Source organism: Caretta caretta, chromosome 17, assembly GCF_965140235.1.
Source record: "Caretta caretta isolate rCarCar2 chromosome 17, rCarCar1.hap1, whole genome shotgun sequence".
Taxonomy (NCBI): domain Eukaryota; kingdom Metazoa; phylum Chordata; order Testudines; family Cheloniidae; genus Caretta; species Caretta caretta.
In genome coordinates, this window is record NC_134222.1 from 20,723,890 (window position 1) to 20,743,517 (window position 19,628).

Here is a 19,628-nt window from a genome sequence, read left to right on the forward strand (position 1 = left end):
TCGAGCCCCATTAACAGGTCTTTTATGAAGTTCCAGAACACCAGCAGAAGTCCCACAGATGTCACTGGCCAGGGATTCAGCTGGATATTTACCCTTCAGTAGGGTAAAATGGGGGAGCAGTGATCTAGGTTGAGAGGGAGCTTATTTAAGAGGTATAGTAGTCATACCTCTCAAGGCATTATCCATGAGAAGAAAACATCCGAACAGATCAAGCTCAAAAACCACACCCTGAATTCCTGTTCTAAAACAGCTGACTCAGAGGCGTGAATCTATAAATCTGCTTTCTTTGAACTTTATGCACAGTGGAGTTGAAGATTTTCTCATTCACTATAAGTAATTCATAAAACAAAAAAGAGTTTTTTGTGTTTGGTTCAAGAGTTTCTATCTCTTGCTTTCAAGCCCAAGTTCTGATTCCTTATTGCTAAGGCTACGATTTAGTCACAGAGGGTGCGGAAGTCACGGACTCTGAGACTTCCAGTGACCTCCATGATTGCAGCCTGCAGCATTTAGGAGCCACAGAATCCCCCATTGTCCGTGAGGGGCAGAGTGCTGCGGGGTAAGTGGCAGGGCCCCTGGAGTTCCAAGCCACCACAAGTGGTAGGGGAAACCCAAAGCTCCTGGCCCCGACAGGCAGCAGGGAACCCCGCAGCTCCTGGCCACCGCAGGCGGCAGTGGAAGCTCCGAGCTCCTGGCTAACAGCAGGCGCCCATGGAGCTGCTGTAGGCCCCCCGGAGCGGTGGGCGATGGGGGCAGCTCGCGGCTGCCATAGGACCCCAGAGCTGTGGGTGGCAGGGGCAGCTCGCGGCTGCCACAGGTGGTGGGGGCAACCTGCAGCTCCCAGGAGGGGGGGGACCCAGCAGCTCCTGGCCGCCGTGGGCCCTTGGAGCTGTGGGTAATGGGGGGCCCCTTGAGCTCTGATATCCAACCTGTGGTGGGGGACCCTGGAGCGCCTAGCCACACATACAGCGGGCAGGCTGTACGGGAACCCACAGATCCCCATTTTGTCACAGATGTTTTTAGTAAAACTCATGGACAGGTAACGGCTTCCGTGAATTTTTCTTTATTGCCTGTGACCTGTCTGTGACGTGACAAAATCTTAGCCTTACTTACTGCATAGCGCTAAAGAGTCTGGACAGGAGTGCAAATTTATGGTGAAATCTAAAGGAAGAAAGCCAGTGACTAAATGGATGTGGGAAACAGGGGGATTAGTAATAGAATACAAATCCAGTTCAGGTTTGTAGTGATAGAAAATGATCTAATGGCTGATCTGTCGCATAGGCCACCAAAGTTTGGTCTGAGTCCAACTGCCAATGGAGAACTGATCCTGACACAAAAATCTCCTTCGTAACTGGCAGTCTCAAGAGAAGGGCAAAGTACTGAATCAGCTTGCTGAGTCACACCCTAGAGGTGGTCACTCTCGAGGTTAAGGTAAACTGCCAGACTTAGGAGGGGACCGAAAGTTTGTACATTACTGCATACGCTGTACCTGTTTTGTAGAGGGGAAGTGTCCCAAGTACGGCTGACCTGGCACCTTTTACTAGCACTGAATCCATCCATGCATAAAAAAACAAACAAAAAGACAAACAAAAAAACAGGAGAGAAGAAGGACTCAAGTGACTGTCCTAATGATGATCCTATTGTGAGTGCTCTCACCTGACTTTCAGAAATGCTGAACAGAGTTCCAGCTGTCAGCAGGAGCTGTGAGTGTTCAGAACCTCTGAAAATCAAGCCCCTGTGCCCAGGGTGCTGAGGGTAGTAGAAAAACTTAGATATGAACAAACAGAACTTAAACATTAAAATTGCTTTTGATGCTTGAAGCCGCCAGGCTCTCAGAAGAGCTCAGATGTTCCAAAATACTTAGCACCCAGCCACTGTCATTGTGACGTTGAAGGCCAGGTTCTGAAGAACTTACCTTGTTGCCAGTGTGCTGGGCTCCTTTGAAAACCTTGCTACTTATTTTGGAAAATAGAAGCTGAATTATTTTGAAAAACTGGCCATTGTTGTAAAACTTGTTCTTGTTTCCTTTCCTCGTGGCAGAGGCCTCCCCCAGCAGATAATTTATGCATGCTACTGTTTACATTTTTAAACCAGCACACACATCTGATTTACTTCGGAAAGTCTGTTCCCTTATAGGATAGTGTGGCAAATTGCCGGCACTACTTTGATGGGTCTCGCGCTTTCTCTTCTTGGGGAGGGTTCAGGGCACCGTTTCTCACCCCTGAACTGGGGTATTAACTGCTCCACTAGTGTCCTAGAGGAGGGGAGTGGAGAGGGAGGGACCCGGGCCCGACCTCTACTCGGGGTCCCAGCCCAGGGGCCCTAGGGATAGCGGTAAATCGCTTAAACTAGAGGTTCCTTCCCCTGGGCTACTTCCGTCTCATGCCCTTCAGCTTGTGGGGCTTCCTGCCCTCCCTCTGCACAAACCAGGTGTCCCTTTACCTAGGGTCTTGGTCGTCTTAGCCCACTGCAGCACTTCTCCAAATTCTCCTCTGCTTCCCTCCAAACTGCTCTCTGCTCCAGCACCAATCCACTCTGCTTCAACTCCTTCCCTTGTCTGATTGAAGCAGATCAGATGACTGGCTTCAGGTGCTTTAATTAATCTATAGCAAACTTTCTTCCCTGTACAGGGAATAAGGCTCCCTTCTGACCCTCTCCTGCTGCCCTCTGGCCATGCTGTATCACAATAGATAGATCTGTTGTATTCCATCTGTGATTTAGCTGGGCAGATGGGTTCAGAATAAACCATTGAAAACCGTTGCAGTGTTGGCATTCATTATTGTTTAAAAACATTTTTGTGATTTGTGTAACAGAATTTATCTAATTTCTTTTATAAGAACTGTGTGTTGAATCCAGACACGTCAGAAATATTTGTTAATTTTCTTTCAGTCAACAGCACACATTGTGTGCTTGACATATCTTTCATAAATAAGGTTTGATTTATCTAGGACAGTGGTTTTCAAACTTTTTTTCTGGTGGCCCAGTTGAAGAAAATGGTTGATTTCAGCAGAGCTGGGGATGAGGGGTTTGGGGTGCAGGAGGGGACTCCGGGTTTGGGGGGGGCTCAGAGGTGGGAGCACAGGCTTACTTTGAGCGGCTCCCAGTCAGCAGCGCAGCGGGGGGTGCTAAAGCAGGCTTCCTGCCTGTCCTGGCACTATGGACCATGCTGCTCCCCAGAAGTGGCCAGCAGCAGGTCCGGCTCCTAGACAGAAGCACGCAAGTGGCTCTGTGCAGCTGTCACCCGCAGGCACTGCCCCCCCCCCCAGCTTCCATTGGCTGATTCCTGGCCAATGGGAGTGTGCAGCTGGTGCTCGGGGCGGGGGCAGCGGGCGGAGCCCAGTGTCGTGTCCGCCCCCCTCCGGAGCCAGACCTGCTGTGCTGGCTGCTTCTGGGACATAGTGTGCTGTCGCAACAGGTCGGGACTTTTAATGGCCCGGTCGGTGGTGCTGACCAGAGCCGCTGGGACCCAGTGTCTTACATTCTGCAACCCAGTACTGGGTCACGACCTGCAGTTTGAAAACCACTGATCTAGGACATGGGCTTCAATTTATATTATCTCCAGCTTGCATGTTGTGTTAACCCCAATACCATTCTTCGATAATCACTCTAAACCTTTGTGGCTTGGTGTCTTTTCTCTCCCCCTCTTCTGTTTTGAGCAGCACATCTGCTTTGACTGTAAAAAGAATTTTTGCACTTCCTGTTCAAGCCAGCCTGAAAGCAGTCCCCTTCTCTGCCATCTCTGTCAGCGGTTCCAAGCCACAGCGTTTCAGCGGGAGGAGTTGATAAAGATGAAGGTGAAGGATCTACGAGACTATCTGGCACTCCACGAGGTTTCCACAGAGTTGTGCCGTGAAAAGGAAGACCTGGTGTTTCTGATTCTTGGGCAACAGCCTGTAATCACCCAGGAGGATAGAATACGAATCCCGCCGTTAAATTCTGGCACATCTGGACAGCAAAGCTTTGTGATTCTGCCAGAGACCAGCACAGCATCTTCTACCTCACATGGAGATACCTCTCCAGTGTCTGCAGACTCCATCTTGAGTCCAATAACTCAGGAACATCAACAGGTACACCAGTCTCCAGTTAGAAGCACCTTTAGTGTACTTATTCCCTCTCGTTGTCAGATTAATTATTGAGATGCTGCCTGTGTTTTTGCCATCAAAATTCTGCACATATCTTCCTTGATTAAAGATCAGTGCCATGAGACTGCAGGGCTTCTATTTACCACAAACGACAGTGCTTCAGCTGCGTATTACGCATGGCTGTCCCCATGTTCATAGTAAAGCTAAGTCCAGGGGGTCAAATCCTGAGGTCCTTGCTTAGGCAAACACCCACTGATTGCAGTGTTTGAGTAAGGACCTCAGACATTTTGCTGTAGAATGAATTCCTTTAGTTTCTGAATTGTTCTAACTTGTGAGTTTCATTGTTGCTGTTTGTCAGTTGTGGCATTTGTCCTGCCTGCATTAATGGAATTTAATTTTTTTTTTTTTTGGACTTTCAACCTTATTTTTGGATCTTGTTTGGATATACTGGATACTTCAGTCACTGTTTTAAGGCAGTCTGATCATTGCTTTGTTTTGCACCCTTACATCAGCACTGGATACTCCTGTGACTAATAAGTTATATGGATATTTAATATCTATACTGATGCTAAAAGCATATTTTACTTCCTTTTCTAGCCAGGATGTTGATATCATACTGACAACTACAAGCAGCTGTTAAAATGTTATATCCTCATTCTGTATTTCCTTATTTCTTGTGCCAGGAGGTCTCCAAAATTTCAAAGTGATATTGGAGTTGAAACAGTGGGGGAAGAGGATGGTTGAGGGGGCTCCTGGAGTCTGATCATCTACTGATTTGGGTCTGCAGAAATGCTTTGACTGAGGCCAAAAGTTATTAGTCCTGGCACAGAGAGTGCCAGAAACGGTCCAGCTGAATTCTTTTAGAGGAAATTAGTCATCTGATTATTTATATTGCCTTGCTTTGTTGTTAGGCTTTCTACTGACTGCTGTGGAATGTTTCCTTAGGGCTTGTCTATACAAACACTAAATTCAGAGCAAGCTGGGGTGTAAATCTACCTCACATTAGCCTGCCGCACACTAGAAGTTCCCTACTGTGCTTTAATCTACTCCTATTTCAAAGTGGGATAGATCCAAGTGCACTGTGGAACTTTGAGTGCATGGCAGCAGGGTCCATGCAGATACTTAGTGCACTAGTGCGAGGTGGATTTACAACCCAGCTTCCTGTGAACTGTTTGTTTAGACAAATCTTTAATGTTTAACATCTACTCTGGGCCTTCCTGGCGGGCTTACTTATCCTGGGGCCATCTCAGAAAGTGTGCTGCTTAGTTTCTCTATAGGTGTATCATGAGGCATGGTATCTTGTTTAAAAATGGAGTTATTCTTGAGGACATCTTTCACGCGTGGAGTTAGAAGGGCTTCTTACTGCCATCGCGGTAGCTCATGTTTGGAAATACCTGTGTTCACCTATGAGTTCTAAGTTTTTTCTCCAGCAAATTTCAGCTCCTGGCTTGACTCCTGGTTTCATCTGGTCATCTTGTGGGAATTCTCAGTAATATCAGCTCTTAAAATGCTTTTCATTTTCCTAAAGTTTTACAGATATTAACTGATCACAGTTACCCTAAGTAGTAGGGGAACATTCTCTCCATTTTTACTAAAAGGCAAACTGAGGTGGAGAGGATAAATACCATGCCCAAAGCCACAGATGGGGAATCAATAGGAACTGGGATTACAGGTCTGTTCCTTTCACCCAGTCCAGTGTTCAGAACCCCTGCCCTCCCTCTCCAGCTGCCATTGTCCTGTCCCCATTGCAGCTTCTCACCCCTACCTGTCCACACAGCACTCCACTCTAGGGAAACCGTAATCTCCAGAGCAGTTTGAGGTGTGGGAGCTGGAGGAGAGGGGCAGCTAATCCCTCACTTAACATCTCCAACACAACACGCCAAACCCAGCAACAATGTGCAGAGAGCACCGTGCCCTAATGGTCATTGAGTAACTGATCTGAGCAATCTTGAAGTGGTCTCTCAATGAGAAACACAGCACAAATTCTTGACATATTCTAGTGATTGTGCTGTCAGTGACATCACACATGGATGCCACCTCACAATGAAGGATTGTAGAGCAGTGTCAAGATTTCACATCATGATAATCAGGTGGCTTTGTGCAACGCCATTTTGAGTCTCTATACCATCTGTCTCCTCCCAGTCCAGACTCGTAAGCCCCGTGAGAACAACATGTGGGGGTATATTGTACATCATCAAGTATTCTAACAGGGCTCAATATATAATAAGGTGGGACCTGAAAGGGCCAAATGTAACACTAAAGTTTCAAATTGAGTTTTACTTGTTTAAGTGTCAGGAATGTAGTATAGGAAACTTACTTTCTGCTAACGTGGCAGGAATGTAGTATAGGAAACTTACTTTCTGCTAACGTGGCTCTGTTTTGTCTTGTAATGACTTTCCTAATTCCACCGTATGTAGTGCATGCTCTGTGCTCAAGCCCATTTCCACTCTGGATATGCAGGGAGATTCCCTGCTAGTGAAAGATTTATTTCCTCTTCTAGGCAAATGGGCATGTGCCTCCAAGCCAAGACGATATGACAGAAATTGAGAATGCAGCAGAAGCACCAACAGAGGAGGAGACACAGGTTTGTGTGTGTCCCCTAAAATCAGACCATAGAAATAGGAAGGGTTCTTATAAGGGTTATTTCGTCCAACAGCCAGCTAGTGAAGAATTGCCCCTACCGCGGGTACTGCACAGAGCAGCAGAATAGCAGTTCGGAGTACAGCCGCCAGAAGACACTTTTCTGTACGTGGAGAATGGCAGGATGACCATATATGCAGAGCACCTGGTGTCACTTTAACACACGTGTCCTCCATAGTGGAGGACATTATAATGTAACTTTATAATAGGAGGAGGTGCTTTTATCTCCCTCCTAGAAGGCCCCTGTGTTCCTCGTAACTGGAAGGATGAAAGATCATTCACCTCCATGGATGAGTTCCTGCTAGTAAACCTACGAAAAGCTGCTTTGAATTCTGTCATCACATTGTGAGGTCAAATGTTAGTCTGTCTTTGTTCCATTTCAGTCTGTTGACTCGGAGGATAACCTGGTACAGGGACGGAGGGCCTCTCTTTCTGACCTAACGAGTGTCGGAGACATTGATGCACTCTCTGTGCGACAGCTGAAGGAAATCCTGGCTCGCAACTTTGTCAACTATAAAGGCTGCTGTGAGAAGTGGGAGCTGATGGAGAGAGTGACCCGTCTTTATAAAGAGAAGGACCTTCAGCATCTGGGTAAGGAGGAGGAACTGAATCAGTTTGCCAGGCTAACTGTCCTTCTCAACTCTTCGCTTTGGCATCAGCAGAAGCAAGCAGCAAGTCAAAGGGAGAAGGGGCTATGGTCTCCTTTTTCTTCCCTCCCTCTTCTCGAATGGCTCCTCCAAAAGTTTCTGCCTCTGCCCTTTGCAAGTGAGAGTTGGGACAGAGGCATCAAGGACTAAATAAACAAGGCAAGAGCGTGTCAGAGTGAATGCTGGTAAACTTATGGTTAGGCTTAAAGAGACAAGGTGGGTGAGGTAACACTAATTGTCAACCTCACGTCAAAAGATACAGAGTAAATATCCTTAAATCAAACTCTTAAGTTCTAAAGCAGCCCTATCTTACTTTGCTTATGTGTACATTTTGATTATTGATGGAAATATTTAATTCATCAGTTTGTTTGTACTGTGAAACCTGTTTATCCATATTTACCAATAATCTAACCTGCCAAGCCTATGGTTTACCACTACCTGTGTTTACCTACATAAAAGCTTTGTTAGTGTGGTTCAACTCAGGAAGGCAACTGCTCCATTGTGTATTGAGAGTGAGAGTGATTGACTCTAGTGACAAAATGTGTTCTTCCTGCCAGAGCCAACAGAGCTGTGGAAGATTCGAGCTACCACCTAATTCTTAAAAAAAGGAGGACTTTTGGCACCTTAGAGACTAACAAATGTATTTGAGCATAAGTTTTCGTGAGCTACAGCTCACTTCATCGGATGCATTCAGATGAAGTGAGCTGTAGCTCACGAAAGCTTATGCTCAAATACATTTGTTAGTCTCTAAGGTGCCACAAGTCCTCCTTTTCTTTTTGCAAATACAGACTAACATGGCTGCTAGTCTGAAACCCACCTAATTCTTGTGCATCATCACCAGAACTGTTAAGTTCCAACCAGATGCATTCATGCATATCTGTGGCCAGCAGTTTCTATAGGTTATTACTGAGGGGCAATTGGAAAATAGTTGTTATATAGGTCTCACTGAGGGCTTTGTTAGCTCTGCAGATTCTTTGTTCCTGGGGGTGACTTGCAACAAGGAAAGAACCCATTTTAATTCTCAGAACTCAGGTTGAGTTTCAGGGCTAGTAGTTAGAAAAAAATGTTTCTTTATTTGTAAACTGAGGCTATTTGTTATGGACTCTGAGAGGAGATAAACATGGAAACCCGCTATGCCAATTGTTGAGAATCATTTTAAGAACAGAATCTTTAATTTTCAGGTTTAGAGCTGTATTTATTTTTGATCATCATTTACAGGGGAATATCAACTTAAATCAAACCTCTCTCTGAAATTTGTAACGTACTATCGTTAAAGTAAGATTATAACTAAAGGAAGGACCAGAAGACTTTTCTTCCTGCATTTTGTTTACTTTGTGCTTTAGCCAAACACTTTGCATATAGTCACTCAGTTTGCCTCCTGTGAGGATCTTTTGTACCAGAACATAGTGAGGAAAACTTTTAGAGAAATTGTGTAAAACCACAAAATTGGAGTTCAAGTGATGTCTTTTTATAAAATACAGAAATAATTTAAGATAGTCATTTTGCTTTGTAAGGTCTTAAATTAACTGTACTTGAAGTAGACAATCTATTAGCCTACCCATAGTCGTCGTCCTACATAATGCAGCTGTTCTCCTCTCTTTTTATATTGCAGTTTCCGACACGGATGATCAAAATGGTAAGTAATTTGTTTGTTCAACGATCTCACCACAAAGATTCTCAGGACTAGTTGTTGCTCTTGTGTGCTCATATGGGGGGGTGTTTGTTCTAGGCATAAATTTTCAGCTCCTCCTTCTCAGATGATCAGGTAAATAGTCCCACATCGGTATCAATGCAGGGCCAGGAGCAGGACTGTTTACAAGTGCTTAGTACACTTGTGAAAAGATGGTGCTTCTGAACTTTAGTCTCACATAATTATACATAATTTGATATTTGACACTGAAGCCACTATTAATATATGTGTATTGGATAACACTGAACATCCTGTCCTAACGCCATGATATCGTTTCTTTAAATCTAATACGTATAACCCCTTTTGTCTTCAGTTTCCTCAGGCAGTGCAGGGCTCCCTAGCACTGAAGAGAATCTCTGCAAAATCTGCATGGACTCACCCATCGACTGTGTCCTGTTAGAATGTGGCCACATGGTCACCTGCACCAAGTGTGGAAAGCGTATGAGTGAGTGTCCCATATGCAGGCAGTATGTGATAAGAGCTGTCCATGTATTTAAGTCCTGAGTGAGCATGAGGAAGACCAGTGTTGCCTTAAAGCCTCATCCGCTGTTAGAGATGGTCAAAAACCTCTACAGGTAGGTCAGAGACTGGCACGCAGGACCTCACAAGAAACCTGAAGTTCACAGGCGAGATGAGGAAAGGAGAAAGCTTGGGGAATTGTTCTGATTAAAGCCATTGACTGGCTGTGCCCTTCACACCACAGTGCTTTACCCTGCAGTACCTAGACTCCAGGAGCCCACCGTCAGCAGCAGAGATGGAAATAATTAACAGCTTGCATTCTAGGCTAGCTTGATCAACTGATGAGGGGGGACAAATAATCACTTGGCTTTCCAAAACTGACCCCAGCTTCCGAGGCTTATTTCCTCCACAGTAATAAATAAGGTGGACTGAGGTTTTGGCACGACATTTGCTTTTGTTTTGCTGCTACTGAATTCTCCCATTCTGGTTCCCTCTTTAATTTGCTCTGTTCCAGGTCACACATCCACTGGTATTTTTATTTTCAGGGAACAAAATCTTATTGGGCTGGTTCCCTCTCCCTAGGCTTTGCTTTTTTTTTAAAAAAACGTGTAACTTTATTTTAATCTCTAGTTCCTTATGCTTGCAGGCCAGGCTGAACTTTTGTCCTCTGTGGCCTTTAGCTTTTTCATATTCAGAATTTATTTCAAAGCCAAGCCCTGTAAGATCACGGTGAAACATTCACTATTGCTACACCTTAATATGGAAAGGAGGCAAGACTTCATACTGTTAAAGATGCACTCTTCCCCTTTGAAAGACAAGAGGCAGTGAAGTGGCTTAGGGCATAGAGCCTCCTCTTGAAGCTTACCCAGCATAGGCAGCGTTTGTCTTCCTCCTGCCTACAATTTGCCTTTCCTTGGTGGTTCTTTGTTATAACACCAAAGGATGGTGTGTCGCCTGCAGGGTACGTAAGAAATCCCTGTATACCTGAACTGGCTGAGAGTCAACCTCCTCCAGTGACTAATGAGTTGGGACCCTGAGGCCCTAGTCCCCTACCATGTTTGAACACTAGTGGAAAAATCCACTATGGCCAGAGTAGTGCTCCTAAAAGGGATTGGTGAGACATTTCAATCATGAAGCTCTCAGCAGTGTATTCTTATAACGATCTCCTAAGGCCTAGAGATGAAGCTGTCAGAGAGAGATTGTGAAGTTTGGAGGACTTTTTCCACTGTGAACCTCTACAGCTGGGTTGTGTATTTTCAGTCTCATTTCTTGCTGTCTGCTGATTTGTCTTATGATTTGAGGATAGTGATGATCAGTCCTCAGCCTTCCTTTTTCTGCCTGTTTACCAATTCACTGTTCCAGAGTCCTGATGTGTTGCCAAATATGCAAAGACGGTTTGCTGAAGAGCACAAGATAACTTCTCCATTTTCCTTTTATGGGGATGAGGCTACAGCTTCACCCTTAGAGAGAATTCTGCAAGGTAGACTTGGGACATCAATCAAAAACTGTTCATGACATCTGTGGTTTAGAAAGTCCCAGTGGACCTATTGCAGTGTTTTTTCCCCTCTATGGGGTATTAAAAAAAAAAGTTATCTTACAAGGTGTTCTGGAAATACTCCATTCTGAACTGCCAGAAAAATATTCAATTTCAAAATCATCCTATTATGCGTTAAATAAGATTTTTCAGCTAAATTAGGGTTACACTGGGGTCTTATCTTATGCCACATGGCTCCTGGACCCATTTAAGGCTTAACAGTTGTTTCCAATTGTTTTTCACACACAGTTGTAGGCCTTACATGAACTGTAACTTTGAGTTCTTCTTACATTATCATAGTAAGTGCAGGGGTGTTCCGAATGAATGTGTGGGCACATGCATGGTATGGTATAGGGCCAGGAGCAGCATCTCTATACAAAAATTGTATTTGTCCACTCGAATGAGAGTGGCCATTCCTAGGCTCTGCACCATTAGAGAGGTCTGTAAAGAAGCAGCTTCTATGGATGGATCTAGGTACGCTTGTGGTAACAGCTGGTAATCTTAAGTAACTGCCAACCTATGTAAGCTTTGCAACTATTTAACAGTGCTGTAAATAACAGTAGCAATGCCTCTGCTGCAAGAAATGCCTGGGGTGTGTGTTGGGGGGGGGGAGGGGGTCTGTCTTGTGGAAGAGAGTAAACCATTCCTGGTAGCTCATAAGTATCATTCATGGATAGATATTTAAAGGAAGGGGCCTCTGCCCTGTGATCTGCAGCACCTGTCTGTTAGAGAAGGCCTTTACTTTTAGTTGTAGCAGTTCCTGTAGAGGAAGGACAGGAGCCTCACCTTGTTTCATGGATCTGTGTCCTTGCCCTGTCTCTCTTCATTTCATGGTAAGAGAGCTGCTACTTCTGGACAGTTTGACCTGTTTTTATAATCTCTGGCAAAAGGCTGAGCCCAGACTTTCCTAAACAGAGGGGTACTGATACACATTTTGCCAGCAGCTAAATTGTATTATGTTAAATACTCTTCCCATACAAGTAATGGCTGAAGTTACTATTGAGCTGTTCAATCATGAATGGGAAGAGGGTGTTTACATCAACCTCTACATGTGGCCTAAACTTATGAACCCCCTGATCTAGCAAATTCACTGTGAAAAATAATGCATTTTACCATGTTCAGCAATAACCTCAGGCCGGAGGGGCTTAGGTGGAGGAAGACACTTTCCCTAGTCAGTGAGTAAGTTTACTTAGCTTCTGGTCTTTAAGGTTCTTCTGCCTGTATTCTACAGTAGAAAGGCCCTAGTGCAGATCAGTTTTTGCAGGGATGATGTACACACCCACCTCAAGCTTGCAATTTGCCTTCCTAGTTTGGTAGTGAATAGTTTTCCCATTGCAAAAATTGATTCTTTGCTGTAGGGGTGACTGATAGAATTTATTTTTAAGTGAAACTTTTAAAAGCCAGAGGAAACTGGTTCATAATCCAAAGGAATATACTGATCTGAACTAATAAATATATTAAAATAGTCAAGTGCTTTATGTACAGTGTACACATTTGTTCAAATATTTTGAAAGTTAATGTTCTACTTGAAATGGATTCTATTAAATTCTTTAAATCCTAGTAAATAGACTAGTTTTGGTACAGAGTTCTGCTTTATAATTTTATAATAAAGTGAAAATTTGATTTATCCAACTATTGATATTTTCTGAGTTTCTCTCTTTTTGGGAGCAGCAGAGGGCTTGGCAGAGATGTTTGACTTACTGCTGCTTTTGAAGTTTAAAAGATAAGGAGAAGCATGAAACAAAATACCCCTATGCTGTGTAGTATATGAACCTGAATGTAAATTCATCACCAAGCTCCCCCGACCCAACCTGGAGCTATTCTTCCTCAAAAGTCTGAGGAAGAAAAGATGGAGAAAGCTCAACTCTCAACAGTAGAAATCTTTAACCTACTTATAGCAAAGTAGTCAACTGCCATTGAAGTCAACAGGACTTGAGGGTGATCAGCCTTTTGCCATTTTCATATTATGTGTTTAATGCAGGTGTGTGTAAACACTAATAAGAGCCAACACAACCGCTGCAAAGCAACTTGTAACCAACATGCAAAGTTAAACTACATCCTAAAGCTTAAAGTGAGCAAGAAAATTAAAATAAAAACCTACATTAATAGGCCTCACTAACAAATGTCTGAAATCCTTTTGAGCATCTTACTAAATTGATTCCAAGAAGCCTGTTGGAAAAGGAAGAACCCATTGTGTTTCCTTAGAATTCCTGAGCATGTTTTGGCCTAAATTTATCAAATTGCTTTATGTACCTGAGGGGCATAGGTCATCCCACCTGACAATCAGATCCATTAGACCATCTCTAAAATGACCTTTTGAGAGGCAATTTGGTTACAGTCCACATTCAATGGAATGATACTTCAGACAAAACTCTGAACACTGCCTCACTTGAGGTAGAAACAAATAATCCAAGTGTGGATTAGAGAAATATTCCTAGACACCAACAAGCCAGAGATCTTCGGTTCATGCTAGAATGGAACAGTCCTTAAGTTAGAGGCATTGCCTTGAGAAGCAAGTTGTTATAAAATGAGTGGGGTAGAGCAAGCATCCCACCGCATCTACATGCTTCCACCGTTTCCTTTATAAGCAGCCTAGGAAAATCATCAGAGAGAAATACAATTTTCCTTATAGTACCTTATTTAAGTGCTGCCATGAGTGAAACAGTCCAGCCCAAACCTTGGGTGCTGAGTGGCCTTCCCTGGACTAAAGACTTCATTACCCTGCAATGATGGAGAAACCACATGGTACATTCACATTACAGGAGCTAGAGGTTGAGGGGAGAGTAGGGAGGCTTCATGTTCTACAAGGTGGGGCAGGGGAGAAGATGCATCTGCTGCTTCACACGCCATGGCACTGGGAGCATGAGCATCATACTATCACTTGAACCTGACCCAGCAGCTACAGGTTTGGCTGTTCTGAGCCAGCCTTGCTTGTAACACACTAGGACAATCACAACAGTAACTTTCTAATAAAGCACTTGGACTCCAAAATCCATGATTTTTTACTTTCCAAGTTATCAAACCCCCATTAAATATCCATCTATTTCTCTGCAACCCTATTTTCTATCTGAGTCCCACCCCCAGGCCATACATGAGCTGTGTATTCATAAAGTTTAGTGTCATGGAATAGTCTGCAGTATATTTAGATGGCAAAACCTGCAAATAACTCAGCTCCCAAGTTTCACTCCATGAAATGTGCACAGCAGCCAAGAGATCAGATTACTTCTCCATGGCACTGATGTAACCAACTACTACTGGAATAGTCTGGTGGCCACAATTCAAGGAGATTGAAAAATTGGAGGGGGGTTTAGAGAAGAGCCATGAGAATGGGAAAAGATTGGAAAACATCCCGGATATTGATAGGGATCCTGGAGTCCGTTTAGCTAAATCTTCTCTTAAGGGATGACTTGATCACAATCTGTAAGTACCTACATGAGAAACGGCTCTTCAATCTAGCAGACAAAAGTATAGCGAAATTCCAATCCCTGGAACTTGAGGTTAGACACATTCAGACTGGAAATGAGGCACAAATGTTTACAGTGAGGGCAATTAACCACTGGAACAACTTACCCAAGGCTGTGGTGGATTCTCCACTGCTGGCCACTTTAAGACTAGATTTTTTTTTCTAAACACATTAATTCAGGGAAGTCCTATGCTCTGTTATATGGTCATAGTGGTTCCTTCTGGCTTTATAATCGACAAATTCCAGGAGACACTGGCACAGAATTAGCTCTTCACTAACTGTTGATCCCAGCAGCCTGGTTGTGACAAAAGAATATCTTGGGGACACAAACCCTTAATGGAAGTTTATTTGGCCCAGTTTTAAAATGAAACACTGTCTAAACTGTTTCTGGATGCTAGCCTATAGCTCTGATTGTTAAAACACGTTAGCCTAGCCAACAACAGTCTTAAAATAAAACAGAGGAGAAAATACCAAGCAGTATAAATGGCAGAGTGTTTAGACTAGCCTTCCTTTGTTTGAACTATAATAGTGCAGCAAGTTCATACTGGTAATAGGTCTATAGGAAGTTGTACACGCTGCCAGGGTTTGTCTTCTGTTCAGATACAGAACAGCCTGAGAAAAATATCTGTGTCCTTACCGGAAAGGAGAAGACACTGTGTAGTTTTTATTTATAAAAATACCCAAACTTTAAAACAAAACAGATGAAACCAGCACCGAGAGCGAATGGACGGGTTCAAATGATGGGCAGAAAGAACGGATTCCAATGGTGCCATCTTTTAGTGAGATCTCTGAATTCATTCCAGCTGGCACTGATAAAAATCAAAGTGGTTGCTATGGATCCTTAGAACCCACCTGTGAGGAACTCCAGACATTTGATAGAGATGTGGATAGAAAAGCAAAGGATCTCAGCCTTTCTTCCACCTGCCTAGTTGCTGCTGTTCCCTTGTGTTCCTAGAGCACAGCAGTGTTGGGCCAGGTAGCTGCCTTGAGTTTTTAACGGGGGGCCACTAGCCTCTGTTTCCGGATACACTCCCAGATCCAGTCAGGAGAGACGCGCTTGGCTCCAAGGTTCTCATCAACATCCCCTATTACATGTGTTGCTGAGGCAGTGTCGAACTCTTGCACAAGGTCTCCATCATATGCCACAAAGTACCGGCGGATTTTGCTGAAGTCCTCCACGGAGGGCGGTAGGTACAGCTTCACCCCTGTAAATATGTCCAGCAGCATCTGCAAATTGTGGGGAAATAGAAAAAGATGGTGAGGAGAAATAAGATTGGGAAAGAGACTAGAGTGGTCTGGGTGCTTTACTAGATTAAGCGCTCTTTAGGCATGGACTCTCACTACATACAGCTCCCACCGCAAGGGGGCTGACAGAGGTCTCTGGGTGCTACTTGTGAAAGTAGAATGAATTATATTGAAATTATAATTCATTAAAGAAATGCTGCTTGAAGGGTTTGTTGAAGTATGGTTGTCAGGAAGAGAAACATCAAGGAGTGTGAGACAATGGGTCCTCAAACTAATTAACTTAGAGCTCCTACTGAGCTAGGAGATTGGTAAACATTAGTATGCAAATAAGATATGTATATATCTTGTCAGTTTCTGCTTCCTTTTGTCTCCTATGTTAAATTGGCTTTCCCTTATCTGTTTAAATAAGTTAGCTTGAGCTTTTGCAGGAGGCTCACATATCTGGGTGCACTGGCAAAGCGCTTTGCTAATAAACAGAGTGGTCTGACAAATTCAGTGAGTCTTGAATCTGACTTTGACATACTGCAACACAAATAAGGATGCAGCTTATTTAATACAAGCTTTGGGAACAGACTCTCTTTCCTCCATGCTGAAAATGTTCAGTATAGTTTCAAATGGGACCTCCCAGCAGGAGGTGAACAGGGAGCACGCTGAAGAAGCAAGATGCCCCCCAAACTCAGATGGGTAGGAAGCACAGGGCGTTACCTTCTGTGTTGCCACTGTGCAGTGTGAAAGCTACACATCTGTTCTGAGACACGTAGTGGTGGATTAGCAGGTGGTGCTGTAGGTAGGGGTTAATAGAGCCAACCCCTTACTCACTCTGCAGCAATGCCTGCTAAGAACCCAGCAGGACCCCCCCCCCCAAGCAGACATTGTCAAACTGAATAAACGCCCTCCAGCTCCCCAATCTCAGTTCTTTGAAAGCATTCAGCAGGTTCCAAGCACAAGCCCCTCAAGTACAGAGTCCTGTGCGCTCAGAAGAGGGGGCTGCAAACCAAGAGGATCCTGTTTTAATCCCAGTTCTGAGGCTGTCTTACCATTGTAAATCCCTCACTCTTTGGGCTTCAGTTAATCCATCTGCACTGGGACCTCTCTCACACAGACACACTCCTGTGAAAGTCAGATACTGCAGCTGAACTCTCCGTCCATAGCTAAGTGCCTTACCAAGAGCTACAGGGACACGATTAGCCCCAACGGCTACCTCTCGCCGGCTGCTCTCGGGGCCCAGCGACCGAAACATGTCTGCTGCTGAGGCTACGTCTACCCTAGACACTTCAAAGCGCTGCCGCGGGAGCCCTCCAGTGGCCGCACTGTGAAGTGTGAGCGTGGTCGCGTGCGAGCGCTGGGAGAGAGCTCTCCCAGCGTTCCACCTCCATGAGGGGACCGGCTCCGAGTGCTGGGAGTGCTGTTTCTAGCGCTTGGAGCCTGGCCACACGAGCGCTTTGAAGCGCTCCAACTTGCTGCGCTCAGGGGGGTGATTTTTCACACCACTGAGCCAGCATGTTAGAGCGCTATAAAATGTAAGTGTAGCCAAGCCTGGAGATGCCCAGTGACTTTGGCAGTTGGTGTTTTTCAGTTTATCTAGTGCAGCATGGTAGCCCTGAGAGTTCGCACTTGCTATCCCCATCAGGAGTGTTCCAGCCGACACTAACCCAGGGACTGCTCCCACAGGTTTCCATGGACCTGGTCCCGCACCCCACCCCCAGCTCGTACAGAGCGAAGCAGAGGCGTTGCGCTCTCTCTCTCTCTCCATGCAAAGGCCACAAAGCTCAAACCTTCCACAAAGAACTCAGCAGGGCCAGCACAGCCTGCTACAGGAGCCAATGCACTTGCTTGTTGAAGGATTTATTGCTGATTGGCACAGCAAAGCCCAATTTTTCCAGCCCGTTCCTCATCTACTGTGTCACGTGAAAGCTCCTTTACCTCACCTGCAAGTTCCTGATCAGCTCTGCCTGCATCTCCTGTCCCCACTGCCAGTCTGTCCAGGCATCTCATAGGTGGCTGTGCATTCCTCCACACCATGCTCTCAGCATGGAACACCTCCCCAGACCGATCCATGATGCGATTGCTCTCCTTCTGCAGACCCACCTGGCCTATGATTCCTACTGGCAGTCACCCAACTAATGGCTAGGGCTGAAGATCAGTTGATTTATTTTAACCCCCCAAACTCTACAATCCTTTCGGGGGCCTAGGCCATATAGCCATGTGACTTTATCCTCCCAATGATGAATCACTTACGTAAGCCGCACAAGTACACTCGTTAATGCAGAAACTGGAATGGCTCAGAGGCTTCATACTGCAGACACAAGGTGATCCCCAGCTGCGATCAGGACAGATACTTCCTCCCCTGTGCAATCCGACCGCTTCCACACACAGCACTGCACCAGCGACCAGGTGCAGTAACAGTAGCCGTGCCTTCCATCACAACATCTAGTCCAGCCCACTGCTGGAGTCAGGACAATGGGCACTGATGTGCTCTGGGTTGACAAGCCCTGTTATCTCAGCCACTCCGTACTCAGCGTGAAAGGAAGTGGGGGGAGGCAGAGGCTCAGCCGGAGGAGCTTGCTGCTACCATTTCTGCTTTTACATATCACCGAACTCAGACTGGCTTACAATGGATCCAGTGGTCAAATACTGAATCATCACTGCTTTGCCCAGGATGGAGGGCAGAGGCGGACTGAGAATGCACACTGCGTAACAGACAACCCCTGGAAGAGAGCTAGGCTCTTGAATGAGCCAACATGCCTGCTCACCGCATCTACGAGAAGCCACAGCCATTTCCTGCAAACCCCAACTGCAGTGCAACACATCAGCGGGCTCTTTCGTGACAGAAAAATCTAGTCAGTTAGTTTCAGTCTTTAATGACTAGCTAACAGGCTTCTTTCTGAGAATGGCTGGGAAAGGCTCTAGCTCTTCTACATGCTGATCTGCTAGCACCTTCCTGGGTGCCCAGCTCACCTGCTGGTTCTCTCTCCAGGTCTGCTCTGTAACAACAAACAACAGCCCCTCTGAGGAGCAGTTCTGCTTGTTCCGAGTCTCCTTCCCAGCCGAGACTTGGGTCTGCATGTGCTGGGGGTACGAGGCCCCAGCTCCCCTGGAGTAACTCACAGCACATTCCCATTGCTTCCTCCTGGCTCCTCCCCCCCCCCTACTGGCTTCTCCAGTACCTCCTCCTAGCCTGAATGTACCTCCTCCTAGCCTGAATGGACTGTTGGCTTGGCCCAGAGATTCGGTACGGTTCTGGCAGATCTTCTTCCACCGGGTGCAGTAGCCAAGAGCAGCCTGATGCTCAGGTTGAGGCAGGGAGGCTTAAAGCACCCACCTGCACATGCCAGGCCTCACGAACTGCAGCATAGCAACCCTTGTTTTTCAGACAGCCAGCTGCTGCCATGCCGGGGAATGTGTCCCAAAGCAACGGACTCTATTCTGCTGCTCCCTGGTTAGCCCACTGTACTGTGCGGAGAGCGAGCAGACCCCGCAATGCCGAGTTAGAGGACGTGCCTCCTTTCCCTCCCAATCTCTGGATCAACTGCACAGGGGGCAGCTCCGGAGCCCAGTCTCCCTGAGGTGGGGCTCTGGGTCTCCACAGCTCCTTGGGCTGGACGCAAGGCGGCAAAGCTGGAAGTGAACCAATGATGGCAGTGCCCCCACTTGGCAGTGGCATGCTCCAGGCCAACCCTTAGCCCTTTTCCCCAGGGCATGGCTGGCTATTGCTTGCTGCTGGGCCATGCTGAATTTGACCTGCTGGGAACAGCTGCTTTACTGCTCACCTGAGAATACTACTGCTGCTACCCAAGGTTCAGGGGAAGGTTACATCAGGCCAATAGACTCCAGTATGGCAGACACCTTAGCAGCCTAGCTGCCCCCTGCA

General features: G+C 45.7%; 2 protein-coding genes across 11 annotated transcripts in view; one reads left to right on the top strand and one right to left on the bottom strand.

Annotated features, from left to right (window-relative positions):
- RFFL (ring finger and FYVE like domain containing E3 ubiquitin protein ligase) overlaps positions 1-12,681 on the top strand; it is a 52,594-nt gene extending 39,913 nt beyond the window's left edge. For all 6 annotated transcript variants that reach the window (XM_048824280.2, XM_048824281.2, XM_048824282.2 and 3 more), the window contains 5 exons: positions 3,657-4,064; positions 6,580-6,663; positions 7,103-7,310; positions 8,979-9,002; positions 9,370-12,681. In XM_048824280.2, the coding sequence (XP_048680237.2) occupies positions 3,657-4,064; positions 6,580-6,663; positions 7,103-7,310; positions 8,979-9,002; positions 9,370-9,560 (915 nt within the window). In that variant the 3' untranslated portion in view covers positions 9,561-12,681. The remainder of the gene's footprint in view (positions 1-3,656; positions 4,065-6,579; positions 6,664-7,102; positions 7,311-8,978; positions 9,003-9,369) is intronic.
- Positions 12,682-14,840: 2,159 nt separating this feature from the next.
- The window catches only part of LIG3 (DNA ligase 3), a 28,153-nt gene continuing 23,365 nt past the window's right edge, over positions 14,841-19,628 (bottom strand). For 3 of the 5 annotated variants that reach the window (XM_075120734.1, XM_048824291.2, XM_075120731.1), the window contains one exon: positions 14,841-15,739. In XM_075120734.1, the coding sequence (XP_074976835.1) occupies positions 15,506-15,739 (234 nt within the window). In that variant the 3' untranslated portion in view covers positions 14,841-15,505. The other 2 variants (XM_075120732.1, XM_075120733.1) reach the window with 2 other exon arrangements.